General features: G+C 36.3%; 1 protein-coding gene across 4 annotated transcripts; it reads right to left on the reverse strand.

The window, feature by feature from the left end:
• Positions 1-3,890: 3,890 nt before the first annotated feature.
• On the reverse strand, positions 3,891-20,615 carry gng2 (guanine nucleotide binding protein (G protein), gamma 2). 4 transcript variants are annotated; one of them, XM_051126860.1, is made up of 5 exons: positions 20,131-20,296; positions 11,978-12,059; positions 11,551-11,629; positions 4,642-4,754; positions 3,891-4,526 (listed from the first exon to the last, which is right to left on the reverse strand). In XM_051126860.1, the coding sequence occupies exons 4-5, from the start codon at positions 4,726-4,728 to the stop codon at positions 4,398-4,400; spliced, it is 216 nt and encodes a 71-aa protein (XP_050982817.1). In that variant the 5' UTR covers positions 4,729-4,754; positions 11,551-11,629; positions 11,978-12,059; positions 20,131-20,296; the 3' UTR covers positions 3,891-4,397. The 4 variants fall into 4 exon arrangements, with proteins under 4 accessions (XP_050982817.1, XP_050982816.1, XP_050982815.1 ...); XM_051126859.1 differs by lacking the exons at positions 11,551-11,629; positions 20,131-20,296 and adding an exon at positions 20,376-20,548; XM_051126858.1 differs by lacking the exon at positions 11,551-11,629 and having other exon boundaries at positions 20,131-20,295.
• Between the last annotated feature and the right edge of the window lie 818 nt (positions 20,616-21,433).

Genomic DNA, 21,433 nt, shown 5'->3' on the forward strand with positions numbered 1-21,433 from the left:
TTGTCACATGATCCTTCAGAAATCTTTCTAGTATGCTGATGTGGTGCTCAAGACACATTTTTAAACATCAGTGTTGAAAACTGTTGTGCTGTTTAATATTTTTATTTTATTATTATTTTTTGTGGAAACCATAATACTTTTTTCAGAACTGCATTTAAAATATCATTTTATAACATTACAAATATCTTAACTGTAATTTTTGATCAATTGAATGTGTCCTTGTTGAATACAATTTACTTCATATTTGTACAGGTAATCACAATCTCACATCAGGTGTACCACTGGTTTGTTTGTTGACACACATGAACTGCTTTATTTAGCATTTTATTTTATCTGTTGCCATGGATAATACTCCAGGAAGGAACTATTTCAAGCTTATTTTGTTGACATTTGTTGACATTTTCTGACATATAAAATTTATGGCCAGAGATCCAGACGATCCCTGCGGGCAGAATGTACAGAAGGCTAAAACACAGACAGGAACATAAGCAATATGTCAGGACCCAATCAGATAAAATGCATACGTACAACATACTTAAACATGTATGTGTCTACAGACAAGCACACACACATTCAGCTAACACACATACATTGTGTCAAAGTCTTTCTAGAAAACAAAATACATTGTTAGAGAAAAACACTGAATACTGAGAGAAAGATATGATCTTGTTTAGACTCAATCTATTTAGACTCAGTATTTTCCTATAGTTGTCAAAACTATCCTCTGTTTCCTGGATTTGCCAGTTTAGGATGGATGCATCAACAAGTTACCTGTGTGGTGGTGCTGTAACCCAGTAGTCTACTGAATTTCAGCACTGTGCTCTTGGGTTTAAAATTTACTCAGGCCATCCAAGATGTATGAGTTTGTTTTTTCATTGGAACTCAACACACTTGCTCACCAGTGGATCTTCTGTGAATGGGTGCCATCAGAATGAGAGTCCAAACAGCTGGTAAAAACATCACAATAATGCACAATCCAACTCCAGTCTATCAGTTAATATACTGTGAAGTGAAAAGCTTTGTGTTCGTAAGAAACAAATCCTTCAGAAACAATCTCTTCATCTGCTCTGATGAAGAAATGAAACAAACTCATCTACATCTTAGATGGCCTGAGGGTGAATACATTCTCAGAAAATCACAAAATTCATTTCGGATTGTGCTATTACTTTAAACTTAGGATACTCCTGGGAAACTGAAAAAATCCTCCAGCACAATGTTTGTTAAAAAGTATCATATTCTGAAGCCAAATGATAGACAAACATCAGGCCTATTCTATCTTTCCATACCGGTTGCAATATATTGAAATTCTCTGAAGAGAATGAAAGTGTTAATTTGTGACTTTATACACAGGCCAATATACACAGAATGATTAAAAAATGTAATTTCATTTTAATTTCACACTCACAGATAAACAGGGAAATATGTATTTGTAATATGATACATTTATTTCCACCCTTGTTCTCCAGAGGCACACAAGCTTTTAAATGCCATTGTATGTGCCAAACAATTACCTCCATGAGTGAACTGTGTTAATGACCTCCATCGGATAAACCCAAGATACTGTAAGTGAGATTACACCGCCACCTCCTGTCCTGGACAGAATGTGCTTCTGCGGGAATAGACCAGAATAAAATAATAATAAATAATATTAATAATAATAAACCAGAATCAGAATTTATTTTGTTCAACACATAAGGTAACTCAAAAGAAGGATTTTTCAATAGATATGTCAGGACATGCATTAGGTAAATTAATTAGAAAAAAATAAAAATATTTTAATATTGAAGATAGATAGATAGATAGATAGATAGATAGATAGATAGATAGTGTTTAACATAAGTAAAAAAAATATCCTAATCATATTTATTTGACTGATTACTGAAAAGCAGTGGAGATTCAGAAAACAAGTATTTATATATGCACCTGAAACAGCACAAATAACACCCCGCTAAGTGTTATTTTTGGCACAGGTGGAGAAGCAATCGACTGGACATTTGATCTTATTTTGTGCTGCACGGAAGTGAGTCTCTGATGCCTGCATGTGTTAGCAGACTGTCGTCAGCGCGGTCTCCATGGCAATACATCACACACCGTTAGACGCATTCGCGGGAAGCTGACGTGATGCGTTTGTTATTTCCCTAAAAAGTGAGGCGTCATGCATGTGTTTGTGTACGTGTCTGGGTCAGGCTCTGAGTCACCGTGTCATTATACGGGTCTGATTAATCAGATGGAAGGGATAAATACATCCGAGCGATGCATTTTGAAATATAATGAGCAAAAGGGGAGAACAACAATGAGGGGAAATTTCAGTGTGCTTATGTCAGCCTGTACTTATTTATGTAGTATTTTTTCAATGTGTATTTATGTACTTGCATAATGTTTACTTATTGACTAAGTTCGTGTGCTGCATAATTTATTTTTAAACGCTTTATCATAACATTTGTTATGAAACCAGGGCTCCTCCTATGGGCAAGAAAGATCATTGCAACACAATCTAAACAAACCATGATTGAAGGGGTAGTGCACCCAAAAATAAATATTCTGTCATTAATTACTCACCCTCATGTCGTAAACCTGTAAGAGCTTCGTTCATCTTCAGAACACAAGATATTTTTGATGAAATCCGAGGGCTTTCTGACCCTCCATAGACAGCCTACCACGTGCAAGGCACAGAAATGTAGTAAGGACGTCGTTAAAATAGTCCATGTGACATCAGTGGTTTAACTGTAATGTTATGAAGCTACGAGAATATTTTTTGTGCTCGTCGCTTCATTTTGTGCTAGCAACACATTACTTCAAAGCTTACAAGAAAATATCTGAGTTACTTTTTAAAAAAAATAAGTAATGCAAGTTACTTTATTTTCCCATTTATTGACTGACAGCTCTCCTGTCTCCATGTTGGGGGAATCAAAAGTAAATGTGTGCATGTGTGCACAGAGTAAACATGATGTTTACTATAGTTATAGACTAAATGTGACCAGATTCACTGATCGATTTACTCACTTGTACAAAAACTCACTTGTGTTCCTCAAAATGAATATAAACTATGAATTGCAATTTCTGAATGAATTTCTGAATGAATTGCAATTTCTATCTCCTTTGATGATCCAATTCAACCATACTAGTAAGCAAAAATTACTTTAGATAAACATAACATTTTTTGTTTCATTTTTTTTACTGAAGGTGATTGTTGACCTTTCTTCTCCTGCGTTCTACTGTACAGATGTGAATTTATATTTCTTTTAGCCTGAGGCGTATTCATTTTACTTTTGGTGTGAAAGGGCTTTTCAAACATAGTTTTTCAAAAGTAAAATTCTAAAGTAATACAAAAGTAATGTAATGCATTATTTCCCATAAAAAGTAACTAACGTAATTAGTTATTTTTTTAAGGTGTAACGCAATATTGTAATGCATTAGTTTTAAAAGTAACTTTCCCCAACACTGGCAAAGACAACAAAAACAAACCATTTTCATTTTTGGGTGAACTGTGCCTTTAACAGACAAGGTAAACATTGATTTAGTATGATTTACTAAGCTATGCGGAGTTAGCGACACAGAACCTTCAAGATTTGTGGTTGTTTTTGGATATTTATTTTGATTGGTGGTACCAGTTTGAAAAAGACAGCACTTTGTCAGGCTTCATGCAGTTATTATTGATGTCACCACAAATATTCAAAACATATAGCACAACACAGCTGAACTTGCTAACATTTTTGTACAAAGAGTAAAAAGAGAACTATGCTTAAGACCAAAAAAAGAAAGAAACTTTGTTTGCTGTACAGACCAATATTTTTTTTTTATCAGCATCTAAAAGATAAGTATTTAATTTTAGGAATATTTGTCCAAGCGTGAATTAGAAAAGTTCACTAAACTGTCATTCATTAAATTAAAAAAGTTTTTTTTTTTTTTTTGCTGTATCCACAAAAGGCTACAGAAAGCTACCTAAATGGTAGGCATATAGCAAAACAAGAGTATTAAAAAATAATAATAATAATAACACAGCAATTTTAGTAATCAATGGGTTCTAAGATCAGATTAATGATCACAGCCCACAAAAATCAATAAAGAAAATATTTGAATACCTCATCAGAACCACAGAAACCTTTGAATACTTGAATATTTTCACAACACATCCTGGCTGATCTGCTACAATGACAGTCACTCGTGTTTTTTGCTGTGCTCCCTTCTGAATTTCGACAGATTCTTGTAACTATGCTCAGCTTTAGATCTCAAGGCCACTAGGTGGAGTCAGTGGCTTTAATCGGGGCTCATAGAGAGCTGGGAGAATTGAAGGCTTCGCCACTGCATCTCTCCAGCCCTTGTAAAAGATCAACATGTTTTATGTCCATGAGTGTATCCCAGAGGGAGCAGGTGAGTCCGTGGCTGGGCAGCGCTGGTTACAGGATGGCACAGAAGAATTTCTTCTCCCTGAAGGGGTTCTCGGACGCAGGCACGGGGGAGAGCAGGGGATCCTCTTTAGCGTGGGCTTCGCAGTACGACGTCAGATCTGCTGCTGCTTTGGAGACCTGGTGGTGATTCATGAAAACACAAACAGTCATTAAATAATGCTCACTCATTTTCACTGCTAACCAAGTTAATATAGTTCATTTGGATGAAATAACATGTTGATTTTCTTCTTACCTTTATCCTGTCGATATTGGCCTCCATCTTCAGCTGCTCCACCAGTTTGCGAGCCTGTGCAATGCTAGCAGTGTTGTTGGTGGCCATGAGGCTGCCGGTTCAGGCCTGCTGCACTGTAACACACATGGAAGAACAAATTCAGCGTATTTGACATAACATACAGCGGGTGAAATAGTTATTGAACGCATCACCATTTTTCTAAGTAAATACATTTCTAAAGAAGCTGTTGACTTGAAATTTTCACCAGCTGTCCGTAACAAACCAAGTAATGCAAACATACAAAGAAAACAAAACAAATAAGTTCAGAAATTAAGTTATGTATAATAAAAAGGAATGACACAGGGAAAAGGTATTGAACAGAGTCCCAACACCTACAGTACCAGGATGATGAAGACGAAACAAAGGTGGACATTTCAGCAAGACAATGATCCCAAACACAGCCAAGGAAACTCTCAGTTGGTTTCAGAAAAATAAAACAAAGCTGCTAGAATGGCCCAGGAAAATCAACTGACTTGAATCCAATAGAAAATAACAGAAGAGGCTCACAGAACCTTCAAGATTTGAAGACTCCGTGGAAGAATGGGCCAAAATCACACCTGAACAATGCATGTGACAAGTTTCTCCATACAGGAGGCGTCTTGAAGCTGTCATTACCAACAAAGGCTTTTGTACAAAGTATTTAATACATTTCATTAATTCAATACTTTTTCCCCCATCTCATTCCATTTTACACATAATTTAAGTATGTGTATGGATTGCTTGGGTTGTTACTGACATCTGGTGAAAATGTAATGTCAACAGCACAAAATAACAAGAAAATTGATATGGAGGCATTACGTGTTTAGTTATGTGCCAGTGTGCATTAACTTTCTATAATTTGATTTAAGCAAAATAGTTGCAATGTTCTCTAATGCAGGGGTTTTCAAAATGGGATTCAGGACCACCAGCAGGCCTCAAGGGGCCCACAAGGGGCCCACAAGATTTGGAGCTGCCATTTCTATAAATTGGTCCTAGGGGGTCTGTATCTAAAATAAACAAATAAACAAGTAAAATTCAATCAATCTTGTTAAAATGGGCGATTTTTCATGCTTTCAAATCATCAGATTAACCACAATACCAGAACAAGTGGCTAAGCAATGCAAACTGCCCTGTGAATTGAGAGGAAATCTCTGTTAAAAAAGGATAGTCCCCCAAAAAATGAAAATTCTGTCATTAATTACTCACCCTCATCTCGTGCGAAACCTTTAAGATCTTTACTCATCTTTGCAACACAAATGAAGATATTTTGAAATCCGAGAGCTCTCTGACTCTGCAAAGACAGCAACGCAATGTTCCCAGGCTCAGAAAGATAGTAAGGAAATCGATAAAATAGCCCATGTGACATCAGTGGTTCAACCGTAATTTTACAAAGCTACGAGAATACTCTTTGTGCACAAAGAAAACAAACAACAAAAAAAGCTTTATTTAACAATTCTTTTCCTCACGTCTTCCACCATTATCGAGAGTACCGTGTGTGTGCATTCCTTTTGCTCATAAACACCTTGTTTACAGGCAAAGGAATGTACGCGCATACATTATGGTACTCTCGATAATGGTGGAAGTTGTGAGTTAGAGGAGAAGAATTGCTGAATAAAGTTATTTTTGTTTTCTTTGCACACTTTGTAAAATGATCACTGAACCACTGAGATCACCTGGACTATTTTATCGATTTCCTTACTACCTTTCTTGCCTTTAACGTGGTAGTTGTGCTGCTGTCTATGCAGGGTCAGAAAACTATTGGATTTCATCAAAAATACCTTAATTTGTGTCCCGAAAATGAACGAAGGTCTTACGTGTTCGGAACTACATGAGGGTGAGTAATTAATGACAGAGTTTTCATTTTTGGGTGAACTGTCCCTTTAACTTAATACACGTCTGAACAAAGGTTAGAGAAAAAACTGTCTTCAGTCAGGTTAGATGATTTTTGTCAATTTACCTCCATATAATATGTCACGAAACATACATGGCGCTACGTATTTTGCGAAAAAGTTTCCACAGGTATGTATTCATCATGAGACCAGGTTGGAAGCTCTATACAGCTGTTGTTCCAAAGCAGTGTTGCCAAGTCCGCGGTTTTCCCGCGGAATTGGGCTATTTTTGTACTGTTGCCGCGGTTCGAAGCGACCCCAATAACGTCATATTTAGCCCCTGAAATACGGATTTACCAGGGGATCCCCCTTGAAATGCGATTGGGCTAGTTGTGGGCTAGTTTTCGAATAGCAATTGGGCGGGTTTTGTTGTGAAGACCTGGCAACCCTGTTCAATAGCGTCACCTGCTGTCAGTAAGCAAATTTGCGTTCTCATTCAGCTGTTTCTGTTTCGTGCAGATGTTTTATGTAGCATAATTTCACAAAGCTAAGGTCAGATCATTCTGTTTTTGTTTACAATTTTGAAATTATACAATCTATTTATATCAAAAACTGTTCGCACTATGTATGGCTTGCTACTAGTCTGAATCTAGGTTGACAGGTTGAGGAAGTCTTGCTGGATACTATCACCTCATGCTGAGGAACACCATGAAAAAGCACTGATACGGTACCTCACTTGCTATCACATTGTCTGCTTTGACTTATTTAGACTCTAAAAACTCCATAATAATTTAAAGTCTTTCACATCAGACCACAACACAGTTAATAGCAAAAAAAAAACAACATATATCTTTTGTTTGCTTGTTTGTTGCTTCCCTCACAGTTGTACAGTCATCGATATCCCTGGTGAAAAAACCAGCATATGCTGGTAGGTATGATTTGATGCTGGGATGCTGGTTAGGTAGGTTTTGATGCTGGTTTAAGCTGGTCCTTTGCTGGTTTATGCTGGTCCTTAGCTGGTTTATGATGGTCCTTTGCTGGTTCATGCTGGTCCTTGACCAGCAACATGACCAGCAAAAACCAGCAAAGGACCAGCTTAAACCAGCATCAAAACCTACCTAACCAGCATCCCAGCATCAAAACATACCTACCAGCATATGCTGTTTTTTTCACCAGGGATGTAATTTAATTTAAATTTAGTCTATAAATATGTAGGAGTAAGGGGTAAAAAAATATTATTAGATAGTATAAAAAAGATAGACGTCAATGGATAGTCCCCAGCACGACAGAATAAGCAAATGCGTGTGTGTGCTTCTTTCATATTCATGTGGCTCTGCCATATGGGTATTGATAGCACACTGTGACACACCTGTCATGACTGTGAGCTCAAAGGTCTGTGGTGTATCAGAGTTTTTAATCTCAGCCGGCTCTCCTGCAGCGAGGTTAAATACAAAGGCCTGCTGCTGAGAGCAAACAGCAGGGGTCGCTAGACTATCAGCTGTCATACTGACCTCATTCTCGGTAAGCCACTGTAGGTAATGCGCCCAAATGAAAGACAGCAGAAACTTCCTATCCTTTAACAACGTCCAACATTATTTACTCCACATATGTGCTCCTCTATTACTATTACACGAGATATACGTTCCCTTGAGTGTTTATAATGTGAATCTAATTCAATATTCAAGGTTTAGTCATTAATGAAATTGAAAATGAGGGGAAACTCCAAATTGGCCTGAAGGAAACAAGTTCATCATGGGCTATTAACTTTCCACTTGTAAACCAATAAAACTTGCGAAAGTAGTCAGTATCTTGACATCCAAATGTTCATGGATAATGTCTTCACTTTGATCACATTATCTACAATTTCCTGATATTATTACATTACGACTCAAGAGTTAATGCATCATGTTGTATGCCACTGAAAACAGGAAATAAATACAATTATGTTTAGTTAGATAACACATTTTGCATTTATTACACAAAATCCATTCTAATAACAATCCAGTCTCTTTTTCTGAAAAGAGCAGTATCTTCATCCTCAGCGCCTGGTAATCCATTGCAAAGACTGTTTCATTAAACCTAGTGACCATCCCAGGCATCTTTGCAATGGACCTCAGTTGCTAGGCAACTGAGATACAGAGCGATCTGACAGCAATGAAATGTTCCACTCCTAAAATCAAGGATGGAGCTCACCATAGGCAACTTTAGACGGGGGACCCCATACATCTGAAGAGTTCAAAGAGGGGACAGCTTCAGCACACTGCCTACTTCTGTAAATCAGGCCTAAAGAGACATTTATAGCCAGACGAGGGACATCGACACAAATCCAGGGTGGAGTCTATGTTTGAAAGCCATTTTAGATTGCAGTCTCTATTCGTCTTCCGGGCGCTCGGAACTTTACCTTATAGGGGGTCAGAGAGAGGGGGGATTAAGACTCAGGAGACTAAAGGAGAATGTCAGTGATAGGAAAGAGAATAGCGCCAGTAACTTTAAGTGTGTGGAGCCTGCTGATATACAGTCCGTGTGGAACGTGATGTGATGTGCTAGAGACGTCTACCGCCAGTTAACCCTTTATTGGATTTCTAACCCAGGGGCTTTTAAACTGGGGTCTGGGGGTCAATAAAAAATGTGAGTGAAAAAATAGTTAACAGGTTGAGATAAGATATTAATTAAATATGTTTAATGCAATAACTTTGCAATTAAATGTATTAAGTCTATTTCTATATTCTGTTAACAGCCATAGTTTATAACAGAAAATCTGCATTATATATTTATATAAATTCTCTATTCTCTGTTAAAACCAGTAAAAATTAAAAAGCTATATACAACTAATATAACTCTAATAGTGGGTAGGAAAAAGCAAGATTTGCTGTAAAATTAACATAAATTAAATATTTTACAGATTATATTTTCAAAAAATTTCAACCTTCTTGGGGGTTTTATTTACCTCAACTATTGCTTTAAAAATGACTGTATTTCTTGCTTAAAATGACCCCAAAAATAGTTAAAAATTAACATTTATTATACTTATTTTGGGTTTATTTTTAAGACAGCAATATGATAATTTCTAAGTTATAGCTGACACATGTCCACATTTTGTGGACCAAAAATGTCCATTGAATTTTACATTCGTAATAAAACTCAACTCTTAATAAAAATAAATAAAAATTAATTAGATTGAAAATGTCTCTTTTAAAATCCTCTGTTTGTCAGGATTATACATCTAGTATTACTCTATTGAGTATAAAAAAACAGGATTTGTTGTTAATTTAATACAAGGTAAGGATTTTCTTGATTATTTGTATAATTTTGTATAAATGATTAATTCAGTACAAAATAAATATATAAAAGTACAATATAAATATACAGAATTATTAAAAATGTTAATTATTTAACAAAATGCATGTTATTGTTTATTTAGTACTGACCTGAAAAAGATATTTTACATAAAAGATGTTTACATATAATGCACAAGAGAAAATAATAGTTGAATTTATAAAAATGACCCAGTTCAAAAGTTTACATACGCTTGATTCTTAATACTGTGTATTTGAACCCTTTCCAACAATGACTATATGATTTTCAGATCCATGTTTTCACACTGAGGACAACTGAGGGACTCATATGCAACTATGACAGAAGGTTCAAATACTCATTGATGCTCCCAAAGGAAAAACGATGTATTAAGAGCCAGGGGTGAAAACTTTTGAACAGAATGGAGATGTGTACATTTTTCTTATTTTGCCTAAATATCATATTTTTTTAATGTAGTGCTGCCCTTCAGAGGCTACAGAAGGAACTTACATGTTTCCCAGAAGACAAAATAAGTTAAATTTACCCTGATATTCAAATTCAAAAATCTTTCACCCCCTTTCTCTTAATGCGTTGTATTTTCTTCTGAAGCATCAGTGAGCATTTCAAACCTTATGTAATAGTTTCATATGAGTCCCTCAGTTGTCCTCACTGTGAAAAGATGGATCTCAAAATCATACAGTCATTGTTGGAAAGGGTTCAAATACACAAAAATGCTGGAAAATCATAGAATTTGTGGGACCTCAAGCATTTTTCTGAAGAACAGCAGGCAGTTTAACTGTTCAGGACAAACAAGGAACTCATAAACAACTATCACTAAACAAACAAACAAACAAAAAACAGCTGTGGATCATTCAGGTAACAACACAGCATTAAGAATCAAAGGGATGTAGACTTTTGAACAGGTCATTTTGATAAACTCAACTTATTTTCTCTTGTGGACTAAATAAACTACTAAACTACTACTATAAACAGTACTAAATGAACAATAACATGCATTTTGTATGATCCCTCTTATTTTGGTAAAGTAATTAACATTTTAATGATTCTGAAAGGGGGGTGTAAATGCTGGGTTAAAAACAACCCAGCGAATGGGTTGTTTAATCCCAGCCGTTGGATTAAATGTTTAACCCAACCTTCTGGGTAGTTTTATTTAACTTGACTATTGCTTAAAAATTACTATACTTCTTGCTTAGAATTAACACTAAATTTCCTAATAGGTTCAATAAATAAACATTTATTAATAAGTTGAATAGATAATAATTAAATAATAAACATTTTTAAATTGCTTATTAATAAATGTACATCTTTTTGCTGATTATGTGACTAATTATGTGTCTGATTTTTAATTTACAACCTATTTTGGGTTAATTTTAACCTAGCCATATAGTAATTTTTAAACAATAGTTGAGTTAAATAAAACTACCCAGAAGGTTGGGTTTAACATTTAACCTAAATCGATGGGTCAAAACAACCTAATCACTGGGTTTGTCCATATTTCACCCAGCTTTTTAGAGAGTAGACAGAGAGTACCTTGTAAGAGAATCATCATATTTGGGGGTCAACTGCCAGTCTTCACTGTTTGCAACTTTGTTTGACTTCAAAAATGCACATAAATATCTATTGATTTGTCCATCAGAAGACTGATCTGTTAGGAGTCTATAAAGCAGCATGTATATATTTGAAGAAGTGCAGGGGGAGCTCATTTAATCTGTATCCCCAGAGAGAGGGCCATATGTGTGCCATTTACCCAACTCTGCCACATTTCTACAGGGGCAGGAAGGCCAGCAGAGAAATGGAAGTGCCACTGCAGGGGTCGTTTGAAGAGTCTGTTATAATGCAACACAACAAGAATAATCAAGGTGTAATATCGAGTCTCCCCGGGCAGAAAAGCTTCCTCTTAATGGAACATTCTAAAGAACAACTGCACATGTGAAAATGTATGCCCTCGGCCTTACCGCAAAAAAACAGCGCTATGAAATTTGACAGATGCCATGGTTATTGATAAATTCACTAACGGTTCACACACTCCCACCCACAAACTTATCAGCGCAGCTATCTGAAGCAAGTAACCCTCTGTTACGCTAGACTGTCACATAATTTTTAGCACTGCATACAGTGGGTGTCAGGAGTGTGTTTGTTTCTCTTTTTTTACATATTTTCTTTCTAGTTCTCACCTTATTTTTGAGTCTTTTCGCCTTCTGCCTGCTTCGTTGGTCTTCAAAAGTGAGTTGACCTCCTGTGGTGTCTCTTCAGCCTCTGTTGAGAAAGCAAGCCATGCAGTTAGAGTCCATATGTTCTATATCTCGACTGCAGCTCAAGGCCGTTTGTGTGCATGTGCGAGTGTGTATGAGTGTGTGTGTGTGTGTGTGCATGTTCTGGTCAAGGGGTTTAGAATGTCACACCTTTCCCAGACTGTTTGCACTGTGAAACATTCCAGGCCTGACTGAAGTTTATCTTATGCGCCTATACAAAAGCCCAGCCCGCAGAACAAAAACAACCGAACAACTGACTTAAGTGTGATGATAACACATTCAGCTGATCGCTATGATTTTTCTTTAAAGATACAGTGGTGTTAAAAAGAACTTTTCAGAGTACAGATTGGTCTTCCTGTATTTCCACCCCACCTTCTCTGTTTCTCTTCCTCTGCCTGTCTCTGTCAATGTGATAAATGGGCCAATTACTCTGCTAGAGCTGCTCTGCAGCAGCAGGGAATTCCACTATTGTGAATCACTTCCACACAGAACGTTCCAGCAACATTTAATCTCTCCACGTCTCTACTGTCTCGGTGGACAGCACCACCGAAATATTTAAACAACACTGGGGTCCGCCGCAAGTTGGTAGCAACTGAGCCACCCTGTTGCTGTAATACTTTGTTTTTGAACTGAACTAACGTTCTCGCGCATAGTTTCACTAAAGGTAAAATAACTATGATAACGCAGGAATGAGGAACAAGAGTTTTAATATAAAACACAAGTTTTACACAGCTCACTGCTTGTGGAAAGGCATACTTACATTTTAACTAAATGGTTTGGCTGTCTAATTTCTCTGGACAACATATTGACAACAAAGAAAAAAATATGTTAATAAATAACCGTATTTATGAATGATTGGTCTCTAATGTTTAATGGTGGTGAATATTGCATAAATGACAGGGGGCTAATAAACTAACACTTATTTGACACATGCATAATTTTTTATTCATAACCCTGCTGAAAAACATCTTTAAGTCATGATGCAATGGAAATACATTATTTTTCGGTATTGTGATTTGTGTCCAAAAGAAACAAAAACAAAAAAAAATGTTGGGCGGAGACTTCATTAGTTCATTAGTCGTTGATTGGATGGAGGGAGATCTGAACGCAAGCTTGCAGTCAACTCCGCCCTTTTGCAGTCAAAAAGGCGGAGTTTAAGCAGACCAATTGGAGAAGTCTGGCCTATGTTACCATCAGCGTTGGGATGGTAAATTTGGAAATGTAATAGATTACAGATTACAAGTTACCCTATTTAAAATGTAATAAGTAGTGCAGCTCTTTCAATTACTTGATTAATGTAACTGATTACTTTTCTAAATTTCTAACAAATGTTTTCAACTGTTAATCATTTTTAAACATTTAAACCAGTATAACAAAGCACAGCTACTACACTGTAAAAAATAAAAAACACAATTTGTTGAGTCAGCTCAAAATAATTTGTTACCCAGCTGCCTTAAAATTTTAAGTTGAGTCAACTCAAATATCTAAGTTGTCACTTAGTATAATTTAACATTTCAAGTTGAATAAACTTTTTTTGAGTTGACTGAACTTAAAATTCTAATAACACAGTTTATCGAAATACTCAAATAAAGCTTTGAAAAGGTTTCATAAAATGTTAATGATCACATAAATTGCACACAGACTGAATGTAAATGTAAGTCTCTGTAAATCCACTCTCTGACACTAGGTGGAAAAAGCTGAATTATAGCTGTTTCCCGTAACCTGCGTCACCGTGGACAAAGCAGCATTGAGATTAAGAACACTACTTTATTAGGTATTATGGAGTGAAGAATGCCATTAAATATTTCTGAAGACCGTCAGAACATTCAGAGGTACATCCACTTAATTATTTCATTCATGTGTTCTTTCTAGACTGTTATTTAATATTTGCTTTATGCTGGACAGTATTTATTCATCATAGTTGTTCAAATTGCGGTAATCAAATAAGGTTTTAATGATAATTAAAATATGAAACGGTAATACTAACCAAGGGGAATTTTATCATGATTTATGATTTACCCTACTTAATATCCTAATGATTTTTGTTATAAAATAAATATCGATAATTTTGTGTATTACTGGCTATTGCTACAAATATACCTGTGCTACTTAAGACTGGTTTTGTGGTCCAGGGTCACAAATATCCAGTGAGTGGTGCTAAAAGGTTAATGCTTTAGCTCATTTCTACAAACTCTTTAAAGGGGTCATAAACTGAAAAATGAAAATTCCCCTGATCTTTTGACATAAAAGAGGTCGCTGTACTATAAAACCTCATTTAAGTTTCAGAACTCAAAACTTACTTGTTAGTCTAAAAACAGCTTACATATATGTGCCATTGTATTACACAATAGTGTGGCTAAACACCACCTCCGCAGAAGAAGATCAACCTTTGTTTCTACATCACTGCCTATTTAGCCGCATCCACCAATCGCAGAAAATCACACTATAATGATGGCTCCAAAGACGACAAGTTATTTAAGTTTTACAACAGTGAAGATAGAGGCACATTTTTCCAATGATGCTATGTTGCATTCTCGCCAGGCCTCAGCAGACACTAGTCAGTTTAATAATTCATCCACCGAGCCCCAGATGGCACAGAGAGCGTGTGTCTGTGTGTGAGTGAAGAGAGAGACAGATTTATAATGCTTTTCTGCTTTCACTACAGGGGTCCCCCAATAGGCACTGACCCTGACACCAGATCTCAAGACTCAAACGATGCCTGTCTCTCAGTTTCTCTGACCACTAACGTCTGCTACACACTGGAGATTTAATCAGCACATCCTGCAGACAGTCTCAAAAACCTCCCACGTAAATCTGACACGAACTACCACCCTTCAGGTTTAAATATGAAGGGTCTGTGACTCTGAAATATCAGTAAGAAAAACAGCATTGCTCCATGGTTTGTTTCCTGTGGTGTCCGGGTGCCTTATCAGGCCGTTCCCATGTAGTCTTATAAACAAAAGACTATAGCCTCCCTTACGTGTTATGAGTTAGGGAAGCTACAGGCAATTCTTCATGAATGTAGAAATAGGCTAACTTCCATACAATATTTAATAAAAGTCATAAAACATTATACATCTTAATTAAAACTGATTTAGATAAAGGATGACATCATTTAGGGTTATCAAGACGTGTGGGTTTTAATGAAACAGGAGCTTGTGTGTGTACAGTGGGTTAAAATGACTTCCTGCAGAATCTGCCACTTAGCCAAGAGCAACACCCAAGGTTCCCGGAGAGTTAACAATATTCCAAACATCCGGGGCTGTATTCTCTACTTTCAACAAAGTCATGTGTATATACTAAAATGTACTCACACACAGAGCTCTTGGTGTCCCCTTATCAATAAATAAAAGGCTTTTCCTTCGCCATGTCACTTTAATCACTAATTCAGATTTTTCTGTTTTACTGAAGATGTAAAGGTGGCCATAACACATGTAATGTAGTACACACAACTTCATATTACAAACAAACCTTTAAAGTTTTTATATGCACTTCCAGTCAAAAGTTTTTGAACAGTAAGATTTTTAATGATTTTTAAAAAGTCTCTTGTGCTCACCAAGCCTGCATTTATTTAATCCAAAATACAGCAACGCAGTAATATTGTGAAATATTTTTACTATTCAAAATAACTGTTTTCTATTTGAAAATATTTTAAAATGTAATTTACTCCTGTGATCAAAGCTAAATTTTCAGTATCATTACTCCAGTCTTCAGTATGACATAATCCTTCAGAAATCATTCTAATATGCTGATTTGCTGTTCAAGAAACATTTATTATTATTATTATCAATATTTAAAACAGCTGATTAATTTCTTTTCAGAATTCTTTAATGAATAGAAAAATCTTAAATAATAAGCTATTGTAACATTATACACTATAACATTCAAAAGCCTAGAGTCAGTATAATGTATTTTTCTGAAACGATAGAAATTAATACTTTTATTTAGCGAGGATACTAATGGATCAAAAGTGATGATAAAGATATTTATAATGTCACAAAAGATTTCTATTTCAGATAAATGCTAATCTTCTAAACTTTCCATTCATTAAAGAAACCTGAAAAAAATCTACTCAGCTCTTTTCAATATAATAATAATAAATGTTTTTTAGCAGTAAATCAGAATATTAGAATGATTTCTGAAGGATCATGTGACTGGAGTAACAATGCAAAAAAATCAGCTTTGAAATCACAGGAATAAATTACATTTTAAAATATTTTCAAAAAGAAAACTGTTATTTTAAATAATAAAAATATAAAAAAATGTAACAGTTTTTCTGTACTTTGGATAATATAAATGCAGGCTTGGTGAGCAGAAGAGACTTCTTTAAAAAACACTAAAAATCTTACTGTTCAAAAACTTTTGACTGGTAGTGTAAAGTAACTGTGTGTTACATTTTTATTATAAAGTATATATTTTCATTATGTTTTAATATATCAGAAATGATGACTGCATGATTTATTACCTATGAGGAGGTCCACATAGTGAGATTTTGTCAGGTTTTTGTCCCCAAAGTAGCACACACAGGCACACACTCATATAAAAACATGTCATCAAACAACTTTCAGCTGTAGTCTGAAGGTGGAGAAAAGATGCCTGGTGTGAGTATTAGTCAGAGTGGTTGAGTCTACAAACAGAGCATGAAGTCATTTTCTCCATCATGAGAATACCCTCTCTCTCTCGCTCCACATATTCACTCTCAGAATGGAGTAAAGGATGAAAGAGTTTGGCTATGCTTCTCAGGAAAGAGTGGAAAAATAATAAATGGAAGAAATTTAGTTCAGCTTTTAACAAAGACCTTTGTCTCTCACAGCTGTTCATACTTATACACACACCCGCACCAGTACACACACACTCCAGACAGCACCAGATCCACCCACTCTGAACATTGAACTATAAGACGTGTGCAAGGGTTGCTCTTATATTATTCACATCTATTCAAGGACCTCTCCACCCCCTATTCTTTCTCTTTGAACAAAAACACTTATCCATAGTAATGCTCTTATTCCTCACAAAATTACACATAGACACATACTTCAGAAGAGTGTATCATAAACACAGGGCTCAACAATAAGGATGGCTCAGGGGCAGTGTTTCAAACATATCACTAAGCGATATTTGTTGGTCACAGAAATGTTTTTGTCTCAAATTAAAGTTAGTTCACACAAAAATGAAAATTAAGTCTTTAATTACTCACCCTCGCCCTTTCTTTATCTTCAGAACACAAATGAAATGAAATTTGATGAAATTCAAGAGCTTTCTGACCCTGACAGTAATGCAACTGAAACGTTCAAGGCCCAGAAAGGAAGAAAGAACATTCTTAAAATAGTCCATGTGGCATCAATGGTTCAACCGAAAATATCTTTTGTATATATATCTCTGCTCCAAAGATCTTACAGGTTTGCAATGACATGAGGGTGAGTAATTAATGACAGAATTTTCATTTTTGGATGAACTATCCCTTTAATGCCTTATTTTGCATAGCCATAGTCTAGAGCATACCTAAACATATCTAAACTAATCTATTACAACTATAAGCAGTAATTAGGAGGGGGTTTTTTTGAAGGAGAACATTTAGTTAATAGTGAATATTTGTTCTCACACAGGAAGTGTCCTCATAAACTATGTTTATGTTGTATGTCATTATACTATGTCATTATACACATTTGTGTCCTAAAAATCAAGTAAACAAGGAAAAATACATTACATATTATTTAGCAAGGCTGTACCCCACCTAAATCAATAATTAAAAAAGCATTACTGGCAAATCCAGGTAATTTACCATAGAAATATGATGTTTTTTAATGCTTATGACTGTTATAGCGTCAGCTGTGGTCCGATTCCCGTAAAACTTTGCATGTTTGTTTAGAATCACCTGTCGCACGTGTTCAGCAGGTTTCATGAAGTTTTGAATATTCCTGTATGCTTTATAGGATTTTGGGTAAATTTGGATAGGCCCGGTAATAGCTTACCAAAGGATAAATTTAACATTTTTTTGATAATTATTGGCCTAGAGAGTCCAGAGACTCGTTCCTTGTCTAAAAGGTGGTCAAAATTCATCGACCAATGGCGTCCATGTTTTTCGAGATACGCAAATATCCTTACAGATACTTGTGGCACTTCAGACCAAGACCATGCACATAAATTTTCATGTTTATAGGACAAATGGTTGTGCAGTTATAGCCATTTTTATGTTTTTTTTCCTCCTATTGCGCCACCAAGTGGCCAAGCTCAGTTTTTTTTCTGTGACCTCAGATTGAGCTCTTACATAAGTGTTCTGCATTTGGCAGAGATATCTTATTTTGTTCAAGAGTTATAGGTATTTTAGTAAAAGCGGCCCTCCCTTTTTCAAATATTTTGGAGTGCCTGTGCAACGGAGAGTCAAAACTTTTTCAAGTATTTTTAATTATTAATATTCACTCTGCAGATAATCTTAATGCATTGGTTCGGTTCTGATCGGGCGATAAACCTAGGACTAGTTCACAAAAGTAGGATTGTCAAAAAATCTGAAAAAGTGATTGTCAAAAAAGGCTCATGATCAAATCTGAGTGCATTTTGTTCGTTGTGAACCAAGGATTCCTACAACATACGACCATTGAGCCTGCGACTGATGGTTTAGGAGTAGATTTCATACTTTTGATTTTGGGGCGAGTCTTGGTGATGTTGTAGGCGGTGTGAGTCAAGTCTCTGCGACTTACACTTTGGTCTGCACAATCAGTTTTACGTGGAGAACGCTGACTTGTGACCATTCTAACAATTACAATAGGGTTTTAGAGCTACACGCTTATACCCCTAAATACAAAGCTAAATAAGTTAATTTTTAATGAAAACATTATATCTGTGTGATGTATAAACTTCATTTGCTGTGAATTCTGATTATTTGAATGTGACTATTGTGTGTGACTATTAAATTATAGTATTGCACGTACAGTACGACGTTTACTAGTCTTAAAATGATCATATTTTGCACTATTAGCAATGTTTAGTTTTCAACTAAACATTCAGTTTTCAACTAAACATTTTAGTTTAGTTTAGTTTTCAACTAAACATTCGTGCATAAATGCCAACCATTCTTGGAGTTACATTTTAAAAAAAAAAATACAACTTTAAAATACATAGTGTGGCCATTAAAAAGTTTGGGCAGGGAAAATAGAAAATCTGGTCAATATTACATAATAAGTGTTTGTAATATGCAGATTGCCCTAATAAAAAAAAAATACATTCAGGATGTATCTCATCTATCCTGCGCTATCTAACGAGGCACTACTAATGCATTTTAGACTCTAAAGTAATTTCTGTGATTATATGCTCTAATAAGACACATTCCATGCAGTGAACACTGCTTAATGTACGTGAGCTATATGTTGAGAGCTAAGCAGATCTCAGCCTGCCGTACTGTAGAGAGGAACATTCCGCAAGAACGAGTACTGTTCTAGAGTCATCATCACAATACTCTGGGGACTCCTGGGGGATTCCCTCTCAAATATTCAACCCTCTCTCTCCTTCTGCCATTTCTCCATCACTCTCTTCTCTCTCCAGCATCTTCTCCTTCCCCTCCCCCATGCTCTCCTCCACTTTCATCCCCCCATCTCCGGCAGCTTTTACCCCAAACAGATGCTTGGTGCTCCTCATACGCACACCTGACCAAAAAAGGCATTTCTGCACTACATTACACCTCGTAAATTACGAATCCCCGCTGCTACGTGCAAACAAACACATCCTCTGGTGAATCACAAGCAAACATATTCGTCCCCAGAGCAATTTAACACTGATTTAGACTGACACACATGCAACGACTGTGGACAAGCCTTGCGTCCATGCAAGACTAGTCAGATGGAACAAACACACCCATCCTCACACATATTAGAAAAAGAAAAATGACAATAACCTAGTGCAGGAGAACACACAAGTAAACACACAGATATGATTAACCAGTTCTTTTTTCCAAATTATAACATATGATTTTATTTAGACAGCTTGCCCCACTGACACATCTTCTCGCCCGTCTATCTGCACAGAAACCAGAATCTGTTCTTTCTGATGGAAATGAGCTCATAAAAAGATTTTCCACTCACCTTCTCAACGTGTGTATAATCTTCAATGACACAAGAGCTGTATGTAACAGTAGCACACATACACTCCTTGTTCTGACACTCTGGCACCCACACATACACACACTCGCCGCCTGCTACACCACCCCAGCTGACAGCCTTCCTTTCGCTCCGCCCATCAACTAGTGGAATCGCTCAGGAAGCCAGCTGAAAGCCACTTCCTCTTGCTCCCAAACACATTGTTTAAAAAGAAAAATGAGATTATTTACCTGCTGCCTTCCCAGTCAGACCATTTCGAATGGCTTTCAGTCGAATTCTAGTGCATTGATGCTGATATGCAGAAGTGTGTTGTTTGTGCTCTCTGCTCTTTGGCTCCTGTGCATGCATGTGCAGAGGTTCTTGCACCGAGCTGAGAAGAAACACAGATAAATATCCACAACTGCCCCTCCCCCAAAGCATGTGTATGTGCGTCTAAAGAAAGAGAGAGAGAGAAACCCTGCCTCTCAGAGTCATTGTGCACACACACACGCACACACAGCCCGAGCTCCTGTAATCAAAAGCTTAATCTTCAGTCTCACGATATTAGAGCGACCGAAGATTAAAAAAGGAATTGCAACTGGCAACCCTTTGGTAAACACACAGATCCAGTGCAGGTTGAGGTGTTGATGTGTTACAGGATTACAGATGTGTGTCTAACTGGTGCCAGTCTATATTTGGAAAATAAAACAGTTACTCTAGTGCGTCTCTTGAGATTGATGAGTCTAGGTTTGGCACTTTGGGATCCCTATAGACTAACTGCAAGTTGAGCATTGCAGGTCACCAGCATATGTTGTGTTTTGGATGCTGGTCTTCAGCATTGGGATGCTGCTGTGCTGGTCAGCAGGGTTTCTAACTAGCTTGATCTGCTTGACTTCCTTGTTGAGCCAAAATCAATGCTGGTTCATCAGACTATTCACTGGTGAACAAGCTGAACCCGTAGCTATAGAATAGCATCAAACCAGTATTTTTTTGAATTAAACAAGCATGGAAATGCAAAATGGTCCGAACTGTTCTTTTCAATGGAAGCCTGCATTTGCTTTCTCATTTATTGCATTGCAACTTTATTTTTCATAATTGTGGGTTTATATCTTGGAGTATGTCTAAATGCTACCAGTCAAAATTTTTTGAACAGTAAAATTTGTAATGTTTTTAAGTCCCTTCTGCTCACCAAGTCTGCATTTATTTCATCCAAAATACAGCAAAAACAGTAAAATTTTGAAATATTTAAAATAAACTGCTTTCTATTTGAATATATTTTAAAATCTAATTTATTCCTGTGATTTCAAAG

This window comes from Labeo rohita, chromosome 13 (genome assembly GCF_022985175.1).
Source record: "Labeo rohita strain BAU-BD-2019 chromosome 13, IGBB_LRoh.1.0, whole genome shotgun sequence".
In the NCBI taxonomy this organism is placed as follows: domain Eukaryota; kingdom Metazoa; phylum Chordata; class Actinopteri; order Cypriniformes; family Cyprinidae; genus Labeo; species Labeo rohita.